Source organism: Leptonotus elevatus, chromosome 13 (genome assembly GCF_054856555.1).
Source record: "Leptonotus elevatus isolate MCC_2025b chromosome 13, RoL_Lele_1.0, whole genome shotgun sequence".
NCBI lineage: Eukaryota > Metazoa > Chordata > Actinopteri > Syngnathiformes > Syngnathidae > Leptonotus > Leptonotus elevatus.
In genome coordinates this window covers 15,751,889-15,768,865 of record NC_141251.1, presented here as the reverse complement: position 1 = coordinate 15,768,865, position 16,977 = coordinate 15,751,889, and the positions used below count along the sequence as shown (strand labels likewise).

The 16,977-nt window shown below is 39.1% G+C and overlaps 1 protein-coding gene across 1 annotated transcript; it reads right to left on the bottom strand.

Moving 5' to 3' along the window:
- col9a1b (collagen, type IX, alpha 1b) lies at positions 1-15,422 on the bottom strand. The gene is made up of 32 exons (XM_086093101.1): positions 15,240-15,422; positions 14,572-14,625; positions 14,450-14,485; positions 14,280-14,342; positions 13,014-13,067; positions 12,665-12,700; positions 12,564-12,587; positions 12,426-12,479; positions 10,872-10,925; positions 10,739-10,771; positions 10,603-10,659; positions 10,330-10,383; positions 9,225-9,278; positions 9,080-9,133; positions 8,198-8,251; positions 7,357-7,410; positions 7,221-7,274; positions 7,094-7,147; positions 6,959-7,012; positions 6,484-6,528; positions 6,340-6,393; positions 6,193-6,246; positions 6,044-6,097; positions 4,787-4,858; positions 4,588-4,623; positions 4,459-4,503; positions 4,322-4,354; positions 4,087-4,233; positions 3,295-3,349; positions 2,310-2,498; positions 926-1,003; positions 1-847 (listed from the first exon to the last, which is right to left on the bottom strand). Exons 1-32 carry the CDS (start codon positions 15,312-15,314, stop codon positions 660-662), a joined length of 2,022 nt encoding a protein of 673 aa, XP_085949227.1. The 5' UTR covers positions 15,315-15,422; the 3' UTR covers positions 1-659.
- Positions 15,423-16,977: the final 1,555 nt, after the last annotated feature.

Genomic DNA, 16,977 nt, shown 5'->3' with positions numbered 1-16,977 from the left:
CAGTTTTGAAGGGATTTTTTTTAATGAATCTTCAATTAATAGCCAAACATTAGCATACAGAATAAATAAACACAGTTTTGTGTGTTGTTGTTTTTTATTTGTTACATTAATGACCATTGCGCTCATTATTAAAATATACTGTTGTTGTCCTGTACAATGAGGCAAAAATGTCACATCAGTTTGTTTTGTAGGAAAATAGTTAACCACAACTCAAACTCTTTTTTGTTTTTACAGATTTACAACAAACACTGAAGTCAGTGTGACACCCTCTGTCCTTTTTATTTCTAACTGCAAAGACTTTCTGGACAGTCATAAAACAGTCTTTGATAAATTACCACATACAACACAAAAACGCACTTCCTATTTATTTGTGAGGAAATAGAGGGGTTTTTTTGTTTGTTTGTTTTTTACTTAAGGAGGAAGGTGAGGTGAACAATCAGAACACCTTGCTGGGAATATAAAAACATCAATTCGGGTAGACAATAAGAACACGTGGTAGATTTTGGCAACACATACAAATTGTGTGTTTTTATGGAGGCGGGCACCTTGTGGCGGAGCTTGTCAAGACAAGACTAGAGGTTAATGGAGGGAAGGCACCACAAACCCCTGAGATGAAACATGTTCTAATCCAATAGTCTCTGTCTCTCCCAGAGTGGCTTTTAGTTCCTTGAAGGTCCCTTCACCTCGGGCTGAGCGCCCGGTGACAGGTTGCAAGAAGATGGGTCGCAGTAACCATTAGGACCGGCTGGACCGGGAGGTCCAGGTACACCGGACTGTCCTGGAAGACCCGGAGGTCCCCTCTGCCCATCGCGGCCGTCCTGACCATAACCAGGTTTGCCAGCCTCACCTGCAGGTACATATGTTCTTCGTGTTAGCCTCCACATAGCCTGTAATATTTAAGTGTGAAAATGTAACGGTTACTCACCAGGGAGTCCTGGAGGTCCTTGCTGACCTTTGGACCCTCGCACTGTGGGACCGCGGGAGCCTCTGTCGCCCATTTCGCCTGCATGCGACAAACATTATAACGATGATGCCAAACTACTTACCAGCTTCGAGCTAGATAATGTTAACAATACAAAGCACTATTTATTTATTTTTTAATTCTCAAACCAATTTGCTGCTTTTTGCTATGGAACTATGTTGAAGTGATGCGAGAAACTTAATTTAAACAGACAATTTACCTATCTAATGGGGTATATGCCACGGAGGAGGCGGGACTCCCGACCCCCCCATCTTACATCATCCTTTATTAACCAGGAAGTAGCCTAGTGCTCACGTTTTATTAACAAATAAAGCAAATACAGCATACCATCATTTTTTTCCCCAGTTTTGTTAAAGAATAGTGGTTTCTCGTTTTGAAATGTGTACTTGAAATGCATACTGTAGAATGTAAAATTAATAAGACTCCATCAACTTAAACTGACCTATGTGAACCAGGATGTCGCCTTTAACTAACTTGGATGGATGGACAAACAAGGCTCAAAGTACAAGTATTTTCAAAATTATTATTATATATATATATATTTTTTTTTTTTTTTTTTGTGCGAGGGTTGGCATTTGAGTCTCAGAGGAACTAGGACCCTACGCTAGAATGGAAAATTGTCCTGCATACCATCATTTTTATTTTGTATTTTTTTACCAATATTAAAGAATGTGCCCTAGAATTTAAAAATAGCGGTACTCCATCAACTTAAGCCAACCTATGTGAACCAGGAAGTAGCCTTTTAGCTACCACATGGATGGACAAACTCTCTGCTCTAAACTACAAGTATTTTCACGGATCCCCCCCCAACCCCCAAGAGGGCATTTGAGTGTAATAAGAACTAGGAACCAACCCTAGAATAAAAAACCAAAAAACAAATTGTACAGTTCTGCCTGTCCTGCCAGTCCTACAGTTCATTAAACAGGAAGTAGCTTTTTTGAAAGTTATCAATACTCAAATACAAAAACAGCGAACTGCCATTTGTTTTTCGTTTGTTTGTTTCACTTTTAGTAGATTTTCTCTTTGTGTCATATGAGTCAAAATGCAGCGTTTTCCCTCGCCCCAAGAAAATAAATAAATGTGGTACGGTCTCTCTGTTAAACGTAATAGTCCTCAAACCAGACGGTAAACTGCAAGCAAAGGGGGCACTCAAAAATGTTTTTCACTTGCAAGTTGCATCTTATTTTCTCTTTTTGCTAGTCAAGTTGCAATGGGACCATTTTCTCCACCCTAATTAAAAATGGTTTGGCGGCCTGCTGCTCAGCAGACAAATGAACATAATTGCTTAATTACATTTCACCTTGGTAGAAGTTTGCACTCCAGTTACCTTTGTGTCCTTTTACTCCAAGTTGTCCTGGCGGGCCTTTGAGCCCAGGAAGGCCTCTTGTTCCTGCCTGTCCTGGGAAGCCGTTGTCTCCTGGAGCTCCAGCAGAGCCCGGGAGTCCGGGTTTGCCAGGTAAGCCGACCGCACCAGACTCTGGTCTTCTCAAACTAGCAGCCAACTGGGCCAGTTGTTCTATTGGAGTGAAAATCATGAAAGAATTAAACCAGCGAGTTCATGACAGGCACTGTTGTTATTGTTGGCAGTAAGCCTCATGAAGATGTTCTCGACACTCTTGTGGGTTCAATTTAGAGTGAAGCAGGGACTAAAGTTATGGAAATTCTTAAAACTTCTCCTGTCTTTCAACAAAACCCTCAGTAAATTCAACAGAGAAGAGACTCTACTTTTTAATACAACAATGAGCCACAGAAAATGTATGTTCACGGTGCAAATGATCCAATATTAATCTCCTGTGATTCTGTGCTGCCTGATATCTTGCACTTCCCTGGGTCTTGCTGAAAATGTATGCAGTGCATGCAGCCTGACTGTTCTTTTTAAACATTGCCTTGCCTGGCACTGACTCTCTTTGCTCTGAGCGGAGGAGTGGAGGTCTGCTGGAGGTGTAATTAATTTTTCAGCAGCTCGGCTATAAAAAAGTAATGACTCTAGGAGATGAGTTTGGAAGACACAAGAGCAAAAGAATAAAGAGAACAGAGGTTGCATCTTCCGCTGGAGCATTTCTTCCGAGGCGAACAAGGAGATCTTTCATCCATCAAATAAACAAAGACTGAAGCTTATTTCATGTTTTGCTCATGAGCCCTTCTCTTTCCTCTGTGTGAACTGTGTAGCATTGAGCAAGCGTCCTGATCAATGAGGGAGCAGAAGGCCTGCGCTACGCTAGGTGAGCGAGTGTAAGCAAGCATTGCGGCCGAGATCCAAATCATAAATGAGGCACAAGGGGATGATGAATGGGGTCATCACTTCTTCTTACCTTGCATGACTCGCATGCAGACCTGCCTGATGTGCTGGTCGCTCGGTTCTTTACCCTGAAACACAAACAGTAGCAGAGGGATGCAAGACGCTAGAACACTTCACCATCCCAGTTCGAGCAAAGATTTTCTTTCCTATTTGTAGTTTATCACCATGATTGCATTTAAGGACTTTTCAGAGAAGGGAAATACATGGCTTTTGTTGATCTATAAATGGATTTTTTTTTTTGTCAGGTCAACGAGGGGTCACTGGTTCTACTACCTGAACCACACTTTTACCAACCTTTCTCAGTAAGATTGAAAACCCAAATCCACATTAAAAATTGAGCCTAAGCCTACTGGCATTGACAACATTGACACAGTCGAACCTCAAAACTGTCTTCTTGAGAGAAAAGAAAATCAAGAAAAATACCAGTGACTCTCAAAGGGGCATTTCTTTTAGTAGTTCAATTAAAACTGTACTACAGTGGATTTCTTGGAATATTTTCAAATATTTGTTTTTATGTTTTTTGTGTTATTGAATCTATAACGGCGTTTATTGATGATCCCCCCCCAATGCATTTCACTACGCATCAATTATATTCAAATTTTCGCTATTGGGGATCCACTGTACAATATATATGAGTTTCCTTTCTCCAAGATGTCAACAATATTCCAATGTATCAAGATACATGATTGATTTTATTCAAAATGCCAACAAGAAATGCAGAGTCAATCCCTTTTCATTGTACTCATAAAGATGAAATGATGAACTGTAGCTACTTTTTAAGGAGAGTGTACTATACTCTACTTACCGCAGGACCTTGTGTTCCTCTGGTGCCGGGTGGACCTCTGTTCCCCTGCATGCCTCGTGGTCCAGATGTGCCGGGCGGACCCTCAATTCCGGGCTGGCCTCGACCTCCCTCTGGACCTCTTCTGCCAGGCTCGCCGGGGTTTCCAATCTTGACAAGTAAAACATAGCCGAGCCATTGAATTAAGCAGTTATCAGCATATTCAAAGAAGTGCCAAAACAATAAAACTGTGACACACCTCTCCCTTTGCGCCACCTTCTCCAGGTTCCCCCTTCAAAACAAGCGATATATCATCAAATATAGAAACACCATGCATTGTATTTTCTTGGGATTTTGCAGTGAAAAGAAATTGTTTATATTTGCATAAGAACGTACATTATCTCCTCTCTCTCCAGGGTTGCCTTCATCACCTTGTGGGCCCTGAAAAAATGTGTAATCATTTTTTGGGTTAAGTATCATTATACCGCATACATGAAATAATCATTTCATATGAGGATTTCATACCTGCTCTCCCTTGAGCCCTGCTTCTCCCCGCTCGCCCTGTAATCAAGAAGACAAATGAGCATTGCTGCAGGTGTGTGTGTGTGCGTGCGTGCGTGCGTACGTGTGTGCGCATTAGTCCTCAGCATAGGGAGAGCTCTGTGTTGAGTAATAACCATCCAAACAATTGTCTTTCTGAGATGGACTGTGATGATTTTCTTACCCTTTCTCCTTTCACTCCAGGAACGCCGGGAGGGCCCGGAACACCAGGAAGACCAGGATCACCTTTGGTTCCCTATCACAAACCCACAAGTACATTTTAAAGTTGTTGTTTTTTTTAAGAGAATGGAAATATAGTAATTGATGGTTAAAAATAAGAGTGGGTCTTTGTATGCTTCTAAAATTAGATAGCAAGACATAATAATACATAATTGGATAAGAAACTAAAGCCTGTAACCCACAGAGAGAGTGAACATTTGCAACACTAGCGAATGTTGATTTCACATCAGGATTCGTCAGGGTTCATTCAAGTTCACCAAATGTTTGCCGAGAGTTTTCATGGTCTTTCTTGTCACAAGGAAATTTTCAACATGCAACAAGAAAGACCATTAAAACTTAAGGCAAACATTTAGCAAACGTTTGTAAACTTGAACGAACCCTGATGTGAAATCAACATTCACTATAGCGCCGCAAATGTTTGAACCTCAGTGGGATATGGGTTTAAATGTACAAGTTAAAACATGTGCACAAATTATCCAAAATAAAAATTGTTTATTATTTACATTATTTAAGATGTTTTAAAAAAAATCTGATAATAAATTGATTATAAAAAAAGAAATATGAAATGGGTGTTTTTTTTTATTAAATGGATGTCTTCATTTTTACTTTAACCTCATGTTTCTAAAAAGTGAGAGGGAACCAGAGTATCTGCACTTTAATGTAAGCGAAAACAATTAAAAGTACTACTGCAATACAGGAATTGTTGTCAAAACTTTCATTGGCATTATATGCTGAGCATTAATTATTTACAAGAGTGTATACAATGCCTTCCGGTGGCTCATGTTGTGAACTTTTAGCGCAGTTAACAACGCATGGCAGCCTATCTTTAGTTTGTCTCTTATTTGATCTCTGCGGCACTGTGAGGAATGTCAGGAGAACAGTGGACCCTTTCAGCCTGTTCTCCCCTCTCTGTGAAAGTAGACCTCAAGTGAGATCCTCTCGATGATACCAATGTCTACTAGGAAACAACCGCCAGGAAGAAACCTACTCAGGCTTTATTTGTTTAAAACCTACAGGATCTGACTTTGTAATATGTTGAATAAAATAATTCAATTATCCCCAATATGCCCGGTGGTATCTCACTGGGTTCAACAAAATAAATTGCATTCAATTAAATATTCTCAATAGCCTCTAAATGTTTTCAATAAAATAGTATGAAATAAACGCTTCTATATAATAGCTATAATAGCAAATATCTTACCCTGGAACCAGGCTTGCCAAGTGGACCCCCTGGGCCTTTTTCTCCCGTGGCTCCCTACAAACAAAGAGGCGGATTCACAATAATGAGGGAGGTCCTTTGACTTTTAATTTAATTCAAACTATTAAAATAAAACCAGGATGAATACTCACGGGTTCACCGATGGGTCCAGCGACTCCAACCTCACCTTGTTCCCCGCGCTCGCCCTATACAGAAAAAGGTCAGAGTTGTTTTGTGTTTCGTATCTGTCAGGTCAATATAATACAAGTCATGCTGGATAACAACTTGGCGTGCTATACCATTTTCCCGGCTGAACCCATTGTTCCAGGGAAGCCTGTTTGCCCGGAATCTCCCTAAAGCATAAAAGCAGTTAAATTGTGACAAAACAAAAACAAATGCAAGAAAAAACACTTTGGTATATAATTGTGAATCAAACCAGCAACCTTTGAGCCACTCTGTCCTTTCGTTCCAGGTGAGCCAGGCAAACCCTAAAACACACAGAATAAGATCCCAAAAACATCTTCAAAAGGAAATTTGCCTCCTTGTTTCCACACACATGGATAAAGAATATTTGTCTGAGCTATTGGCCCAAATAAAGCGGCTTATAAACGTCTTGATCACAGCGCCCTCGAGGTTTAATTTGGGTGACGACTTTAACACCGACACAATCTTGGCTAAACAGTGTCACAGTCGAGTTGAGTCCCATTAGTGCCTTTCATTAAGCTCCTCACACATTAGAGGGCGGGAAAGGCGCTGCTCGCACACTTGTGCCCGGGAGAACGTAATTACTGACTCGTAGCGTATGTGTGTGTGTGCCTGTGTGTGTTTAATACCATCTTTTGGATGGCTAAGATCACAAATGATATAATACAACAGAATTATCATGGGGAGAAGTTGGCGTTTGGGGGTCAAACTTACAGAAAGTCCCTGAGGGCCGACCTCTCCAGGAAGTCCAGACTTTCCAATTCCTCCCTGGACGGAAAACAAACAATGAGGAAGGTCCGATTGTAACGCATGCTTTATGGTGATAATACGCAAGAGTTGGAGTGCTACCTTTGTTCCCGGCATGCCTGGAATACCCTCACGGCCATCTACACCTGATAAACCCTGGTGGGAATGGTAAAATAAGCCCCAATAAATGGAACCTTGTCATCCGGTTTGACAAAATAATCATACTCACAGAGTCTCCTTTGGGACCTGGCAGGCCTGTGATGCCTCTTGACCCTTGTAAACCCTGAACAACAAAAGCTTCTGTCAGATTGTTCAAACAAACCTTATTTAAAGACTGTAAGGTTGCTGATGATGTGCCAACGTACCAGTTCACCTTTAGGCCCAAGCTCACCCATCACACCTCGTTGGCCTTGATCACCCTGAAATCGTATAGTAATGTCCAGTGTTGGGTAATCGTAGCACAATACAAAAGTAATGCAAGTACAGTAATTGGCACTTTTTAGCCGTGAGGCAGTGATGTTAGACATGACATAGTAATTCAATTTCGGTAATATTATAATAGTGTAACCCTTTCCGTCCCTGGTCTGTAGTTGTTTAGGTGAGAGTAACTTAAAAAGAAACTGACAGGGTAACAGTTTAGAGACAGTATTGTTCACGCAAGGCAAGGTAAGTCAACAACTTGTTGACAGACAAAGGCCTCTCTACGAGGCATCTTTCATTTTTGCATTCCAAGAGAATGATACCATTCGTGGTTGGGGTGTGCCTCCAACTTGGAAGCTAAATTGTTTGGGTTTCCACACCAATTTATGCTGATACAGTCCTAACCAAGTCTTGATAAAGCCTACTCAGATGAGAAGAAAAACATATTTTAGGGCAAACAGAGCAGTCCAGTTGCGATCAATTGAGAATTGCCTTGAGAATTACCAGTGTTGTTACTTTTTGTTAGTAACTTGCCCTGTCTCGACTGATTATGTCATATGCAAGACTGTGGACATATTGGAACATGTAATAAAAAAAGTGTAAAATTAAGGAATATGTGGAATACCATGGACTACAGATGCAAATTAGTAACTGCTGCTAGAATCAAAAGGGTGTTATGGGCCTTGCATTGTACACTGGAGTCTACCAGAACCTCTAATCAATTAACTATATAACAGATCAGTATTTGTACATTTTGTGTCCATATTGTCTCTTTTAAACACGTACAGATGCACCACCAACACCCTGAGGACCTGGATCTCCATCATGACCTCGAGCCCCCTGTCAGACAGCAAATATTAAAGGTTACACATTTTGTGATTGTTCAACTTAAACTAAACTAAAAACGGATTGGTCAAAATTAACCAAAATTGGGTCAAAAAGGGCCAGACCCAACTTTTGGGGTAATTAATTTAACCCCAAAAATGGGTTTCTTTGTTGGTTATTCTTTTTTTTTTAACCAACATTTTAGGTTAAATAAGATTTGGGTCTTTTTATTTTTGACACAATTCAATTGGGTTATTCAGTTAACCCAAAAAGTTAAGTCAACTGAATAACTCACAAATCAACCCAAACAATTGGGTTGCTTTGTGGGTTATTCATTTAATTTGACCAGACTTTTTGGGTTTCTTTTTGACACAATTCAATTAGTTAATTCAATTAACACAAAAAGTTGGGTCAAATGAATAACCCACAAAGCAACCCAAAAATTGTGTTGTTTTGTGGGTTATTAATTTAAATTGAACCAAATTTTTGGTTCATTTTTAATCCAAATCAATTGGGTTATTCAGTTAACCCAAAAAGTTAGGTCAAATGATTATCTCACAAATTAACCCAAAACAATTGGGTTGCTTTGTGGGTTATTCATTTAATTTGACCAGACTTTTTGGGGTTTATTTTTGACACAATTAAATTATGTAATTCAATTAACACAAAAAGTTGGGTCAAATGAATAACCCACAAAGCAACCCAAAAATTGTGTTGTTTTGTGGGTTATTAATTTAATTTACTTAAAAACTTGATCCGGTCCATTTTTGATCCAATTTGGGTTATTTTTGACCCAGCTGGTTTTAGAGTGTAAATATTGCAGAAGAGAAAAAAAACACCAACCCTCTCTCCCTTAGTTCCCATCATTCCTGTGGCGCCACGGATGCCCTGGACACCCTGGAATAACACACAGAGACAACGGGTGAGTGAAATAAAAGCGGGCATGACCACAACACACACTCAAAGCAACATAAATAGTCAATCTCACCGTTGGCCCTTGTGTGCCGACCTCCCCTTGACCCCCTTGCTCTCCTTCCTCCCCCTAGGAGCAAACACAACAACACAAACAACATCAGCAGCAGGACATAAAAAGTCACACCAGTGATGATGCCTCTCGGTTGCACAAAGACTGGGGATTGTGTGAATGTGAAAACAAGAACAGTAATTCTGTTTTAAATTTTTGTTAAGCTGATGATTTAACTCTAATTTGTTGCCCCGCTTTGCTAATTACAAATAAATAATGTGCTGACTCTGCACTAGATACGGAGGAAAGCTTTCGGGGGTTTCAAGCGCCACAGATTTTGTGTCATTAAAAAGGCAATTTGTTCTTTTAATTACGGGTAATAGAAGTGGCTATTGAAAGACGTAAACAACACAGAGCGGATAATGAACCAGTGCACAACAACAAACAAGTGAATGTCATGAAACAAATCAGCATGTTTTACATCACAATGCAGATGAATGATCAGTTCTAAAGGGAAAACATTCATATTCTTCTACTGGCAACTTCAGAAAGAGTGAATAGCTAAACTTATCATCTACCTTTGTTTGTATGATAAATGGTTATAAATATGTTTGTATGGAGCGTTTATAGTCCACTTAGTGAAGCATATTGTGAACCGTAGACCTGAACAAGATGGAAACTGTCCCAGCTTATCGTGCGGTCATTTTATTGTTACCAGCAAATGGTTCTGCATAAGCAGGCAAAAGGTCCCTGAAATGGCTCCACTTTAGTCAGTGACAGACAGACAACATCATTGTGAGGCTGATGGTGAATCATATCCTGCACACACAGAGATCACCTCATTTCCATTTTTATAGTGTATGAACACATTACAGGGGAGAAGGGCTGCTTGAACACCGTTTCAAATAAATCACGCTGGCTGCGTCGCGAGGTATCAGAGGCATTACACGAGCGTGTATGGCCTCTTTCTGACAAAGAGCAGCGCAAAATATGCTTGCCTCACACTGTGGAGTGAGATTTTCCTAACAGGAGGGTTCCGACATAATCTGTTAGGGAATGTGTGCTGCATTTATGCGCCTAAATCTCACTGGGATGAATCAACTGCATGGAATATTTGAACAATGTATACCTTGTGCCCTTGTTTGCCTGGTATCCCTGCTTCACCTTTTACACCTTTGTGGCCCTGGGAAAAAAGCATAGAGGAAAAGCAATTACTGCAGACTTTGAATTTTAGAAAACCTAGAAAGTAAACCTTTTCCACGACAGTCTGGTAAAAATAGATGTAACATATAGAGAGTATACAGTACTGTATATTTGAGGTGATTAGTAGAGGCCCCATTTTTAAAGTTAGGGTCATTGCCCCTCTGCTATCATAGACACAAGATTCTTGTCTTTAAATCACCTTCATGCCAGGAAGGCCAGGATGGCCAGAGGTTCCGGGCGGACATGAGTTGGGACACTAAACAGCAGCAGAAAAATCATCAATTTAAAACTTTACAAAATTTCAATATCTTTCTTTTTATTTTGGCTGGTTTTACCAGGTCAGCGCTGCCCAGCATCCCAGTTGTTCCCTGCAACGAAAGAGAAATGTTTAATACTTAGAAGACATGACTCATCTCTCAACGGTTCATCTCAATTTATTTTAGGGCTCAAATTAAAGAGGCCACTTACTCTGGGGCCTGTTGGTCCACGAGGTCCTTGCGGCCCTCTCACACCCATCGGCCCCTGTGGTCAACAAATGTGTACAAAGTGTAAAGACACAATTTACATTCAGATCTGACAATTTATATACATCAATTTAATCCCGGTTCTGCTTCTATTTGTCTAATGTGCCAGTGTCACTCAATTGCTGTTTTGTGGTTTTTAACTATCTTTGTTTTATTGTTGTTTCTCCTGTGATTTGTATTGCCCAGAAGGCCATCTATATATGAATAACAAAAAAAGCTAAATAAACAATAATCTGTTGTTAATCATGCACACATTGTATCGATTGTTAAATTTATTTGCATCATGGCGATGCATTTAAAAGGGAAGTCAACCTTTTTTTTTTTAAACAAACAAATATTGCATGTGCCCCCACTAGTCTAAAACGGAATTCTGAATAATATTGAGTGTGCGGAATGAATTAAGCAGCAAATCCAACCATCTCATGGGGCGGCTATTTTGCCACTTGCTGTCAACTGAAAGTGACATCACAGTTGCTCAAGGTTCAGGTAGCGACCAATCCCGGCTCAGTTTCAGAAATTGGTCATTACCTTTGCCCTGAGCAATTGTGATGTAACTTTCAGTTGAGCGCAAGTGGCAAAATGGTTGCCCCTTGAGATGGATAAAAATTGATGTAAAATGGATGGATTTTAGCTAGGGTTGTCAATTTAATGCATTAATTAGATTAATTAATTATGATGCAAATTAACGCGTTAATTTATGCCGTTGACGCTAGAAGTCCCATAGCCAAGCTATTTGGCTTTTCTACATAGAATACCCAAAGGGCAGCCCAGTGGCTGGATTAGTCTCACCATTTATTTGCAAATGAGGCAATAAGTGTCTCCAAGTGTCTTAGTTAGTTTTAGTTAGTTTAGAACAAAGACTATTAACAAGAACACAGTGATTTGTATCTTGTGTAAAAAAATAAAAAATAAACTATTTTAAGAATTTCCTGTAATGTCCTACAATTTAAATTCTTTATGTGGGCACTTTTAGCAGATATGAGATTAAAATCGATTACTTGGATTAATTAATTACAAATCATGTAATTAATTAAAAAATTGAATTAATCACAATACCGTATTTAGACGAGCGGAGGCACATATAACATATTATTGTAAAGATCATTTTTGAGTTGCTTCCCCTTAAAAGCCTCTCCCCAGAATCACCTGAAAATGACACGAATGGCATTCTGATGCAAACAATGATAGCCAAAGGGTAACATCATCTGCAATAAAATGAGTTAAATGTGGAGAAGACATTATTTTTTTACTAGGAACTAAACGTTATATAAAAAATGTGAGAAGGGCTTTAAAATGCCAATACAGTTAATATTTTCTGTGTTATGAGGGTTTCTACAGTATGTTACGTTGCAATCATTTGATTATAATGATGGAAGATTATCACATCACCTGTTACATGGCTACAAAGATGTTTAAAAGCACTTTTAAAGTCGAACATGAACTGACTTTTACTTTTCATGTATTAACAATAGCTAATTAAAACACTTTCTGTACTCACTGGTAGTCCTGTTTTTCCCAATTCGCCCGGAAGTCCTCCTGGCCCAGGTGACCCCTGTTCAGAATCAAACCAGATGGAGATGAAATTTGTTTTCATGCAAAAACAAGTAATACTAATAAAATATGCCAAGCAACTTACAGGGGGTCCATCTGACCCGACACCCTGAGGAGAAATATACAGTGTGATGAGTGATTCATGCAGTTTGATGGACGCATATTTGGAGATGATGCTTAACTCACAACAGCTCCACGAGGTCCAACTGTTCCGGGTTCTCCCTAGAAACAATAAGAGCTATATTAATTAAATGGATAGATCCAAACACGTTTTGTGTTGTTTTTGCAAATGATCTATGTGAGGCTAAATAGTCATCACATGACTGGGCCGGCCGGGCACACTTGACCCAGCAATGTTTGTACTAATGAGGAGCGATGCTGGGTTTTACCTCCCCACGGAGATTACACAGAGGACTTGCAGGATTAGGTCTCATTTGTCAGAAGGAATTTATGCAAAGAACGGCAAAAGAGCAGACAGCAGCTTGGCACCGTTTCCCGGACGTTCTCTGAGGTGAGGGGCTCATTAGTCACTTACTTTCTGTCCGAGGGGACCGTCAGGCCCGGACTCTCCGATAGGGCCGGTCAAACCCTGCAGAGAGCACATTCAGTCAGGATTAGCTCACGTTGTCATGTGCTTGTTAAATGAGCCAGTATCTTTCCTCTAGCAATATTTTAATATTCAAAATTAGATCGCTATAATGTTACATCATCATAAATTTCACCTTGTGGGAGGAGCCCTGGTCATAAAAGGGATTAACCACCTCCTACCGGCTGTTACATTATATAATACGGTGCAGTTTGGAGCAATAATTTAATCCCCAGTTTCACTCAAATCCTAAAAAATTTAAAGACGCACACTGGAGGAAAGTTTAGAGGAGGAAGGAGTCAGCAGTGGGCCAAGAGGGCAAACCACTCAGACTGCAGACAGCAGAGAGCAACATTCCTTTGGCTCATTTCAAACAAGGAATCATTCCACACTGCTTTGTGGATTCTCTGTGGGAGATACAGATTGGATTTGGATCACAGAGATACTTTTGTTTTCAAGCTGCCATCGAGTCGATGCACGAATTAATTAGCATGTCTCATAAAGGTTTCTTTTGGGGATTTCTGTCACCGGTCAATTAAAGTACAGTACTGCAAAGCACCACCACTACCTTTCACCAACAGATAATAGACATCAATGTCAATCTAATCAATTAACCTTTTACAGAGGTGTATTCCAGAAACTTTACACTTTATTGCCTTATTATTGTGTATTTTTTAAGATAATATTAACTTTATCATGCACAGTCTTAAGGATGGCTCAAATGTCACAACGTATAGTCTAAGGAAAACACCAAATAGCCTACTAATATGATAGAGATTGCACATTTATTTATTTTTTCTAATTGCATTCTAATAAAGAAATTAGTAAATAATGACTGTTCGGGTCAATATGTTTGACCAATATTACAAGTTCGTGTTGACCTCATTTTGCATTTCTTTGTGTCTCACTTTGAAAAAAAATTTGGTCTTGGCTGTACGTAATGTCATTATTTCATGGCTCAAACAATTGACCATATAATGGCCTAAGATTTTTGCAGAACATAGTAACTATTAGCTTGATTTTTTTTTTTTAAGATAAGTATACTCATGCCCGAGTGTGGACAATATACAGTAGCTGTAGTTGACGTCCTGTCTACTAATATTTTCATATTTTTGCAAACACCTAATCATTTTACAGTACCCTGTAATACAAAAAATGCAAATATGCTTGAAATATGAATACAGAAAAGCATTCATACAAACATAGATTATTTACATCATTTCCAGGAATTCCGGGCAATCCAGAAGATCCAACCCGACCAGAATCTCCATCAGGTCCCTGCAAATGATAATTTCACACAAACATTTGGGAAATATGCCTACAAAAAAATAATTATTATTACTATACAATTAAAAGGGGATATCAAAATCTAAATGTATAGTTACAGCAAGGCCAGTTGGGCCATCTGATCCTCTGTCACCCTAAAGAAATAATAATAATAATAATAATAAATATAGAGTCACAAATATAGTAAAACCAAAAACCATTACTGCACTCAAGAACTCACATCAATGCCATCAATTCCTGGTACACCTGCAGGTCCAGGAGGTCCTTGTTCCCTCTGGGTAGGGAAAAACACAGTAGCACACAACCGTTTAAAAATATTTAATTATTTTTCATGTGATTTGTGGTTTGTTTGTTTGTTTGAGTAAAAATGAGAGCTACACCTAGAGAAAAAGTATGCCCTCAACCCACATCAAACATAAATCTACATAATGATTTGAGAATGCATTTGAGGTTCATTAACCATATTGGGTAACTTAGAACACTGTGGGTTATTGATAATAAAAATGGAAAAATATAACAAAATAATTTGTGCCAAAAATAATTGCACTGTGTTGTACTCACTCTGTGTTGAACATTATTTAAAATAAATACATTGTTGGGGAAAAAAAAAAGTAAAACTGTAGTAATGAAAATTCAATAAAGAGTGAATTACAAAAGTGAGTTTTTACTTCAACAAGCACAGTATAAAGCGTTAACCTTTTTCCCCAAAGGAATCCAGACATAAGTCACTCAAACACAATTTTACATGTGTAATATCCTCACAACATTTGAAGAAAAAACACACTAATTTGCATACATTGTGTAGGAAAGCACTCACCTGACCCACTGTCACATCAGTCTATAGAGAGAAACAAAGAGAGAGGAATGAGGGTCTCAAATAAGACTTACTTGAGCTGAGCAAAATAGAGCAAAGTGCAGGAGCAGCCCCAGGAGAGACCCTTGATAGCCGGGGGCCCGAGCCATGATTACCCGTGGGCTGGAAAGGTAACAGTTGTAAGTCCTTTTCTGTGGGATTTGTTGGGATGGAAGAAGCCCCAGACAAAACAACCCCGCTGGACCCCTCTCGGCTATCTAGAGACCCTCAGAGGGCCCGTGGCCATCCCGAGCTCATAAATATTCATGTTGTGTCATGTTTATTCATGTTGTGTCAGGTGAAAGGCGGGAAACAAAAGGGAGTGGTCACAAAGACTAAACCAATAGGCATGACCAGCTGTTTTTTTATGATTCCAAATTTGTTTAAAGTAAAAAGGAGGTGTACGCTTTTAATCATCTTATACATGTCACAGGTCACATGTCCCAATATGCATGCAATGTGGGGAACTTTTGTATGTCAAGGCAAGACTGTTTTGTTTTATTTCTATAGCACATTTCATACACAAGGAAACAGTATGCACATTTTTGATAACTATCACATAACTTGAAACAGTCAGTTTTTGCTTTTTTTATGTGATTTATATCATTTTCTTACCGATGTCCTGACGAGAAGGTCATAACAGACCTTCTCTCTGCTGTCGCCACATCACAAGGGATCAGCTCCAACTTAGAAAGATAAAATAAAGTATAACTAGCACATTCACATCAGAATTCACTACAATCAGGGAACTGAAATATGGAACTGTTTATTATTATTATTATTATTGATGTTGTTGTCGTCATTGAATAATTCTGTAGTTCTTTTGATGATGTTGTTTTCATCATGTCCACTAGAGGGCACTATTTGTTGTTCTTTCGAATTGTGTCAATGAAGGCACATCTTAAGAAAAAAATACCTTTTGCTGTGTTGTGGGTATTGCAGCACTTCATGGTACAACAAGTACGTCCACAACTCCTGTAAACAGAACTTGCAACAATCTTTACGCATGTATTAGTGCTGGTCGAACTGTACCTCTTAGTATAGCATCTAAGCATCTATTAGGGCCACCACTAGCTTTCTTCATTTGATAAGCTTTATAGCAGTCACTTTGCTATAATATGGGATTGGTTCCAAGGTACATTTCACTGCATGCATAGCAAGTACATATTTATAGCTATCAATATGGCAAATCAGTATCTAGTGCTGGGGTCACCAACGTGGTTACTGAGGGCACCAGGTCGCCCGCAAGGAACACAAACTGGTAGCCCTCTGCATTAATATGTACCCATGAAGTAGCTCCTAATTTCAAAAATGTTGATGAGCCCTTGCACCTATTTTGTCTTTTTTCCCCAAAAAAGTTATGTGGTTTCTGATTGTTATGACTGAAAATGAATTCTAGATGATACAATTGTTTTGATTAGCAATTATTGAAAGTCAGTTAATATGATTACTGTAATATCATGGTGTACAGTACATTAAATGTTCAGAACTATGTACTGGGTGAAATGTTGTTGTAGTTTACATTTTAACCTGTAGATAGCGCTGCTGACCAAAAGAAAACAACACTCGTGCAGCAGAAACGCCATACAGTACTTGGTGTTGATACTGAAGTTAAAAACTGGTTCTATTTGACAGGCAATTTGTTGTGGAGATGATCCTGAGAACTCTTTGGCAGCGCCTCTTCTTGCCCGCTCTGATGTTCAAAATGGAACTGGGATGTGTCATCAACCAAATATAATATATATTAAAAATATTAGTATTATAGTATTTCAA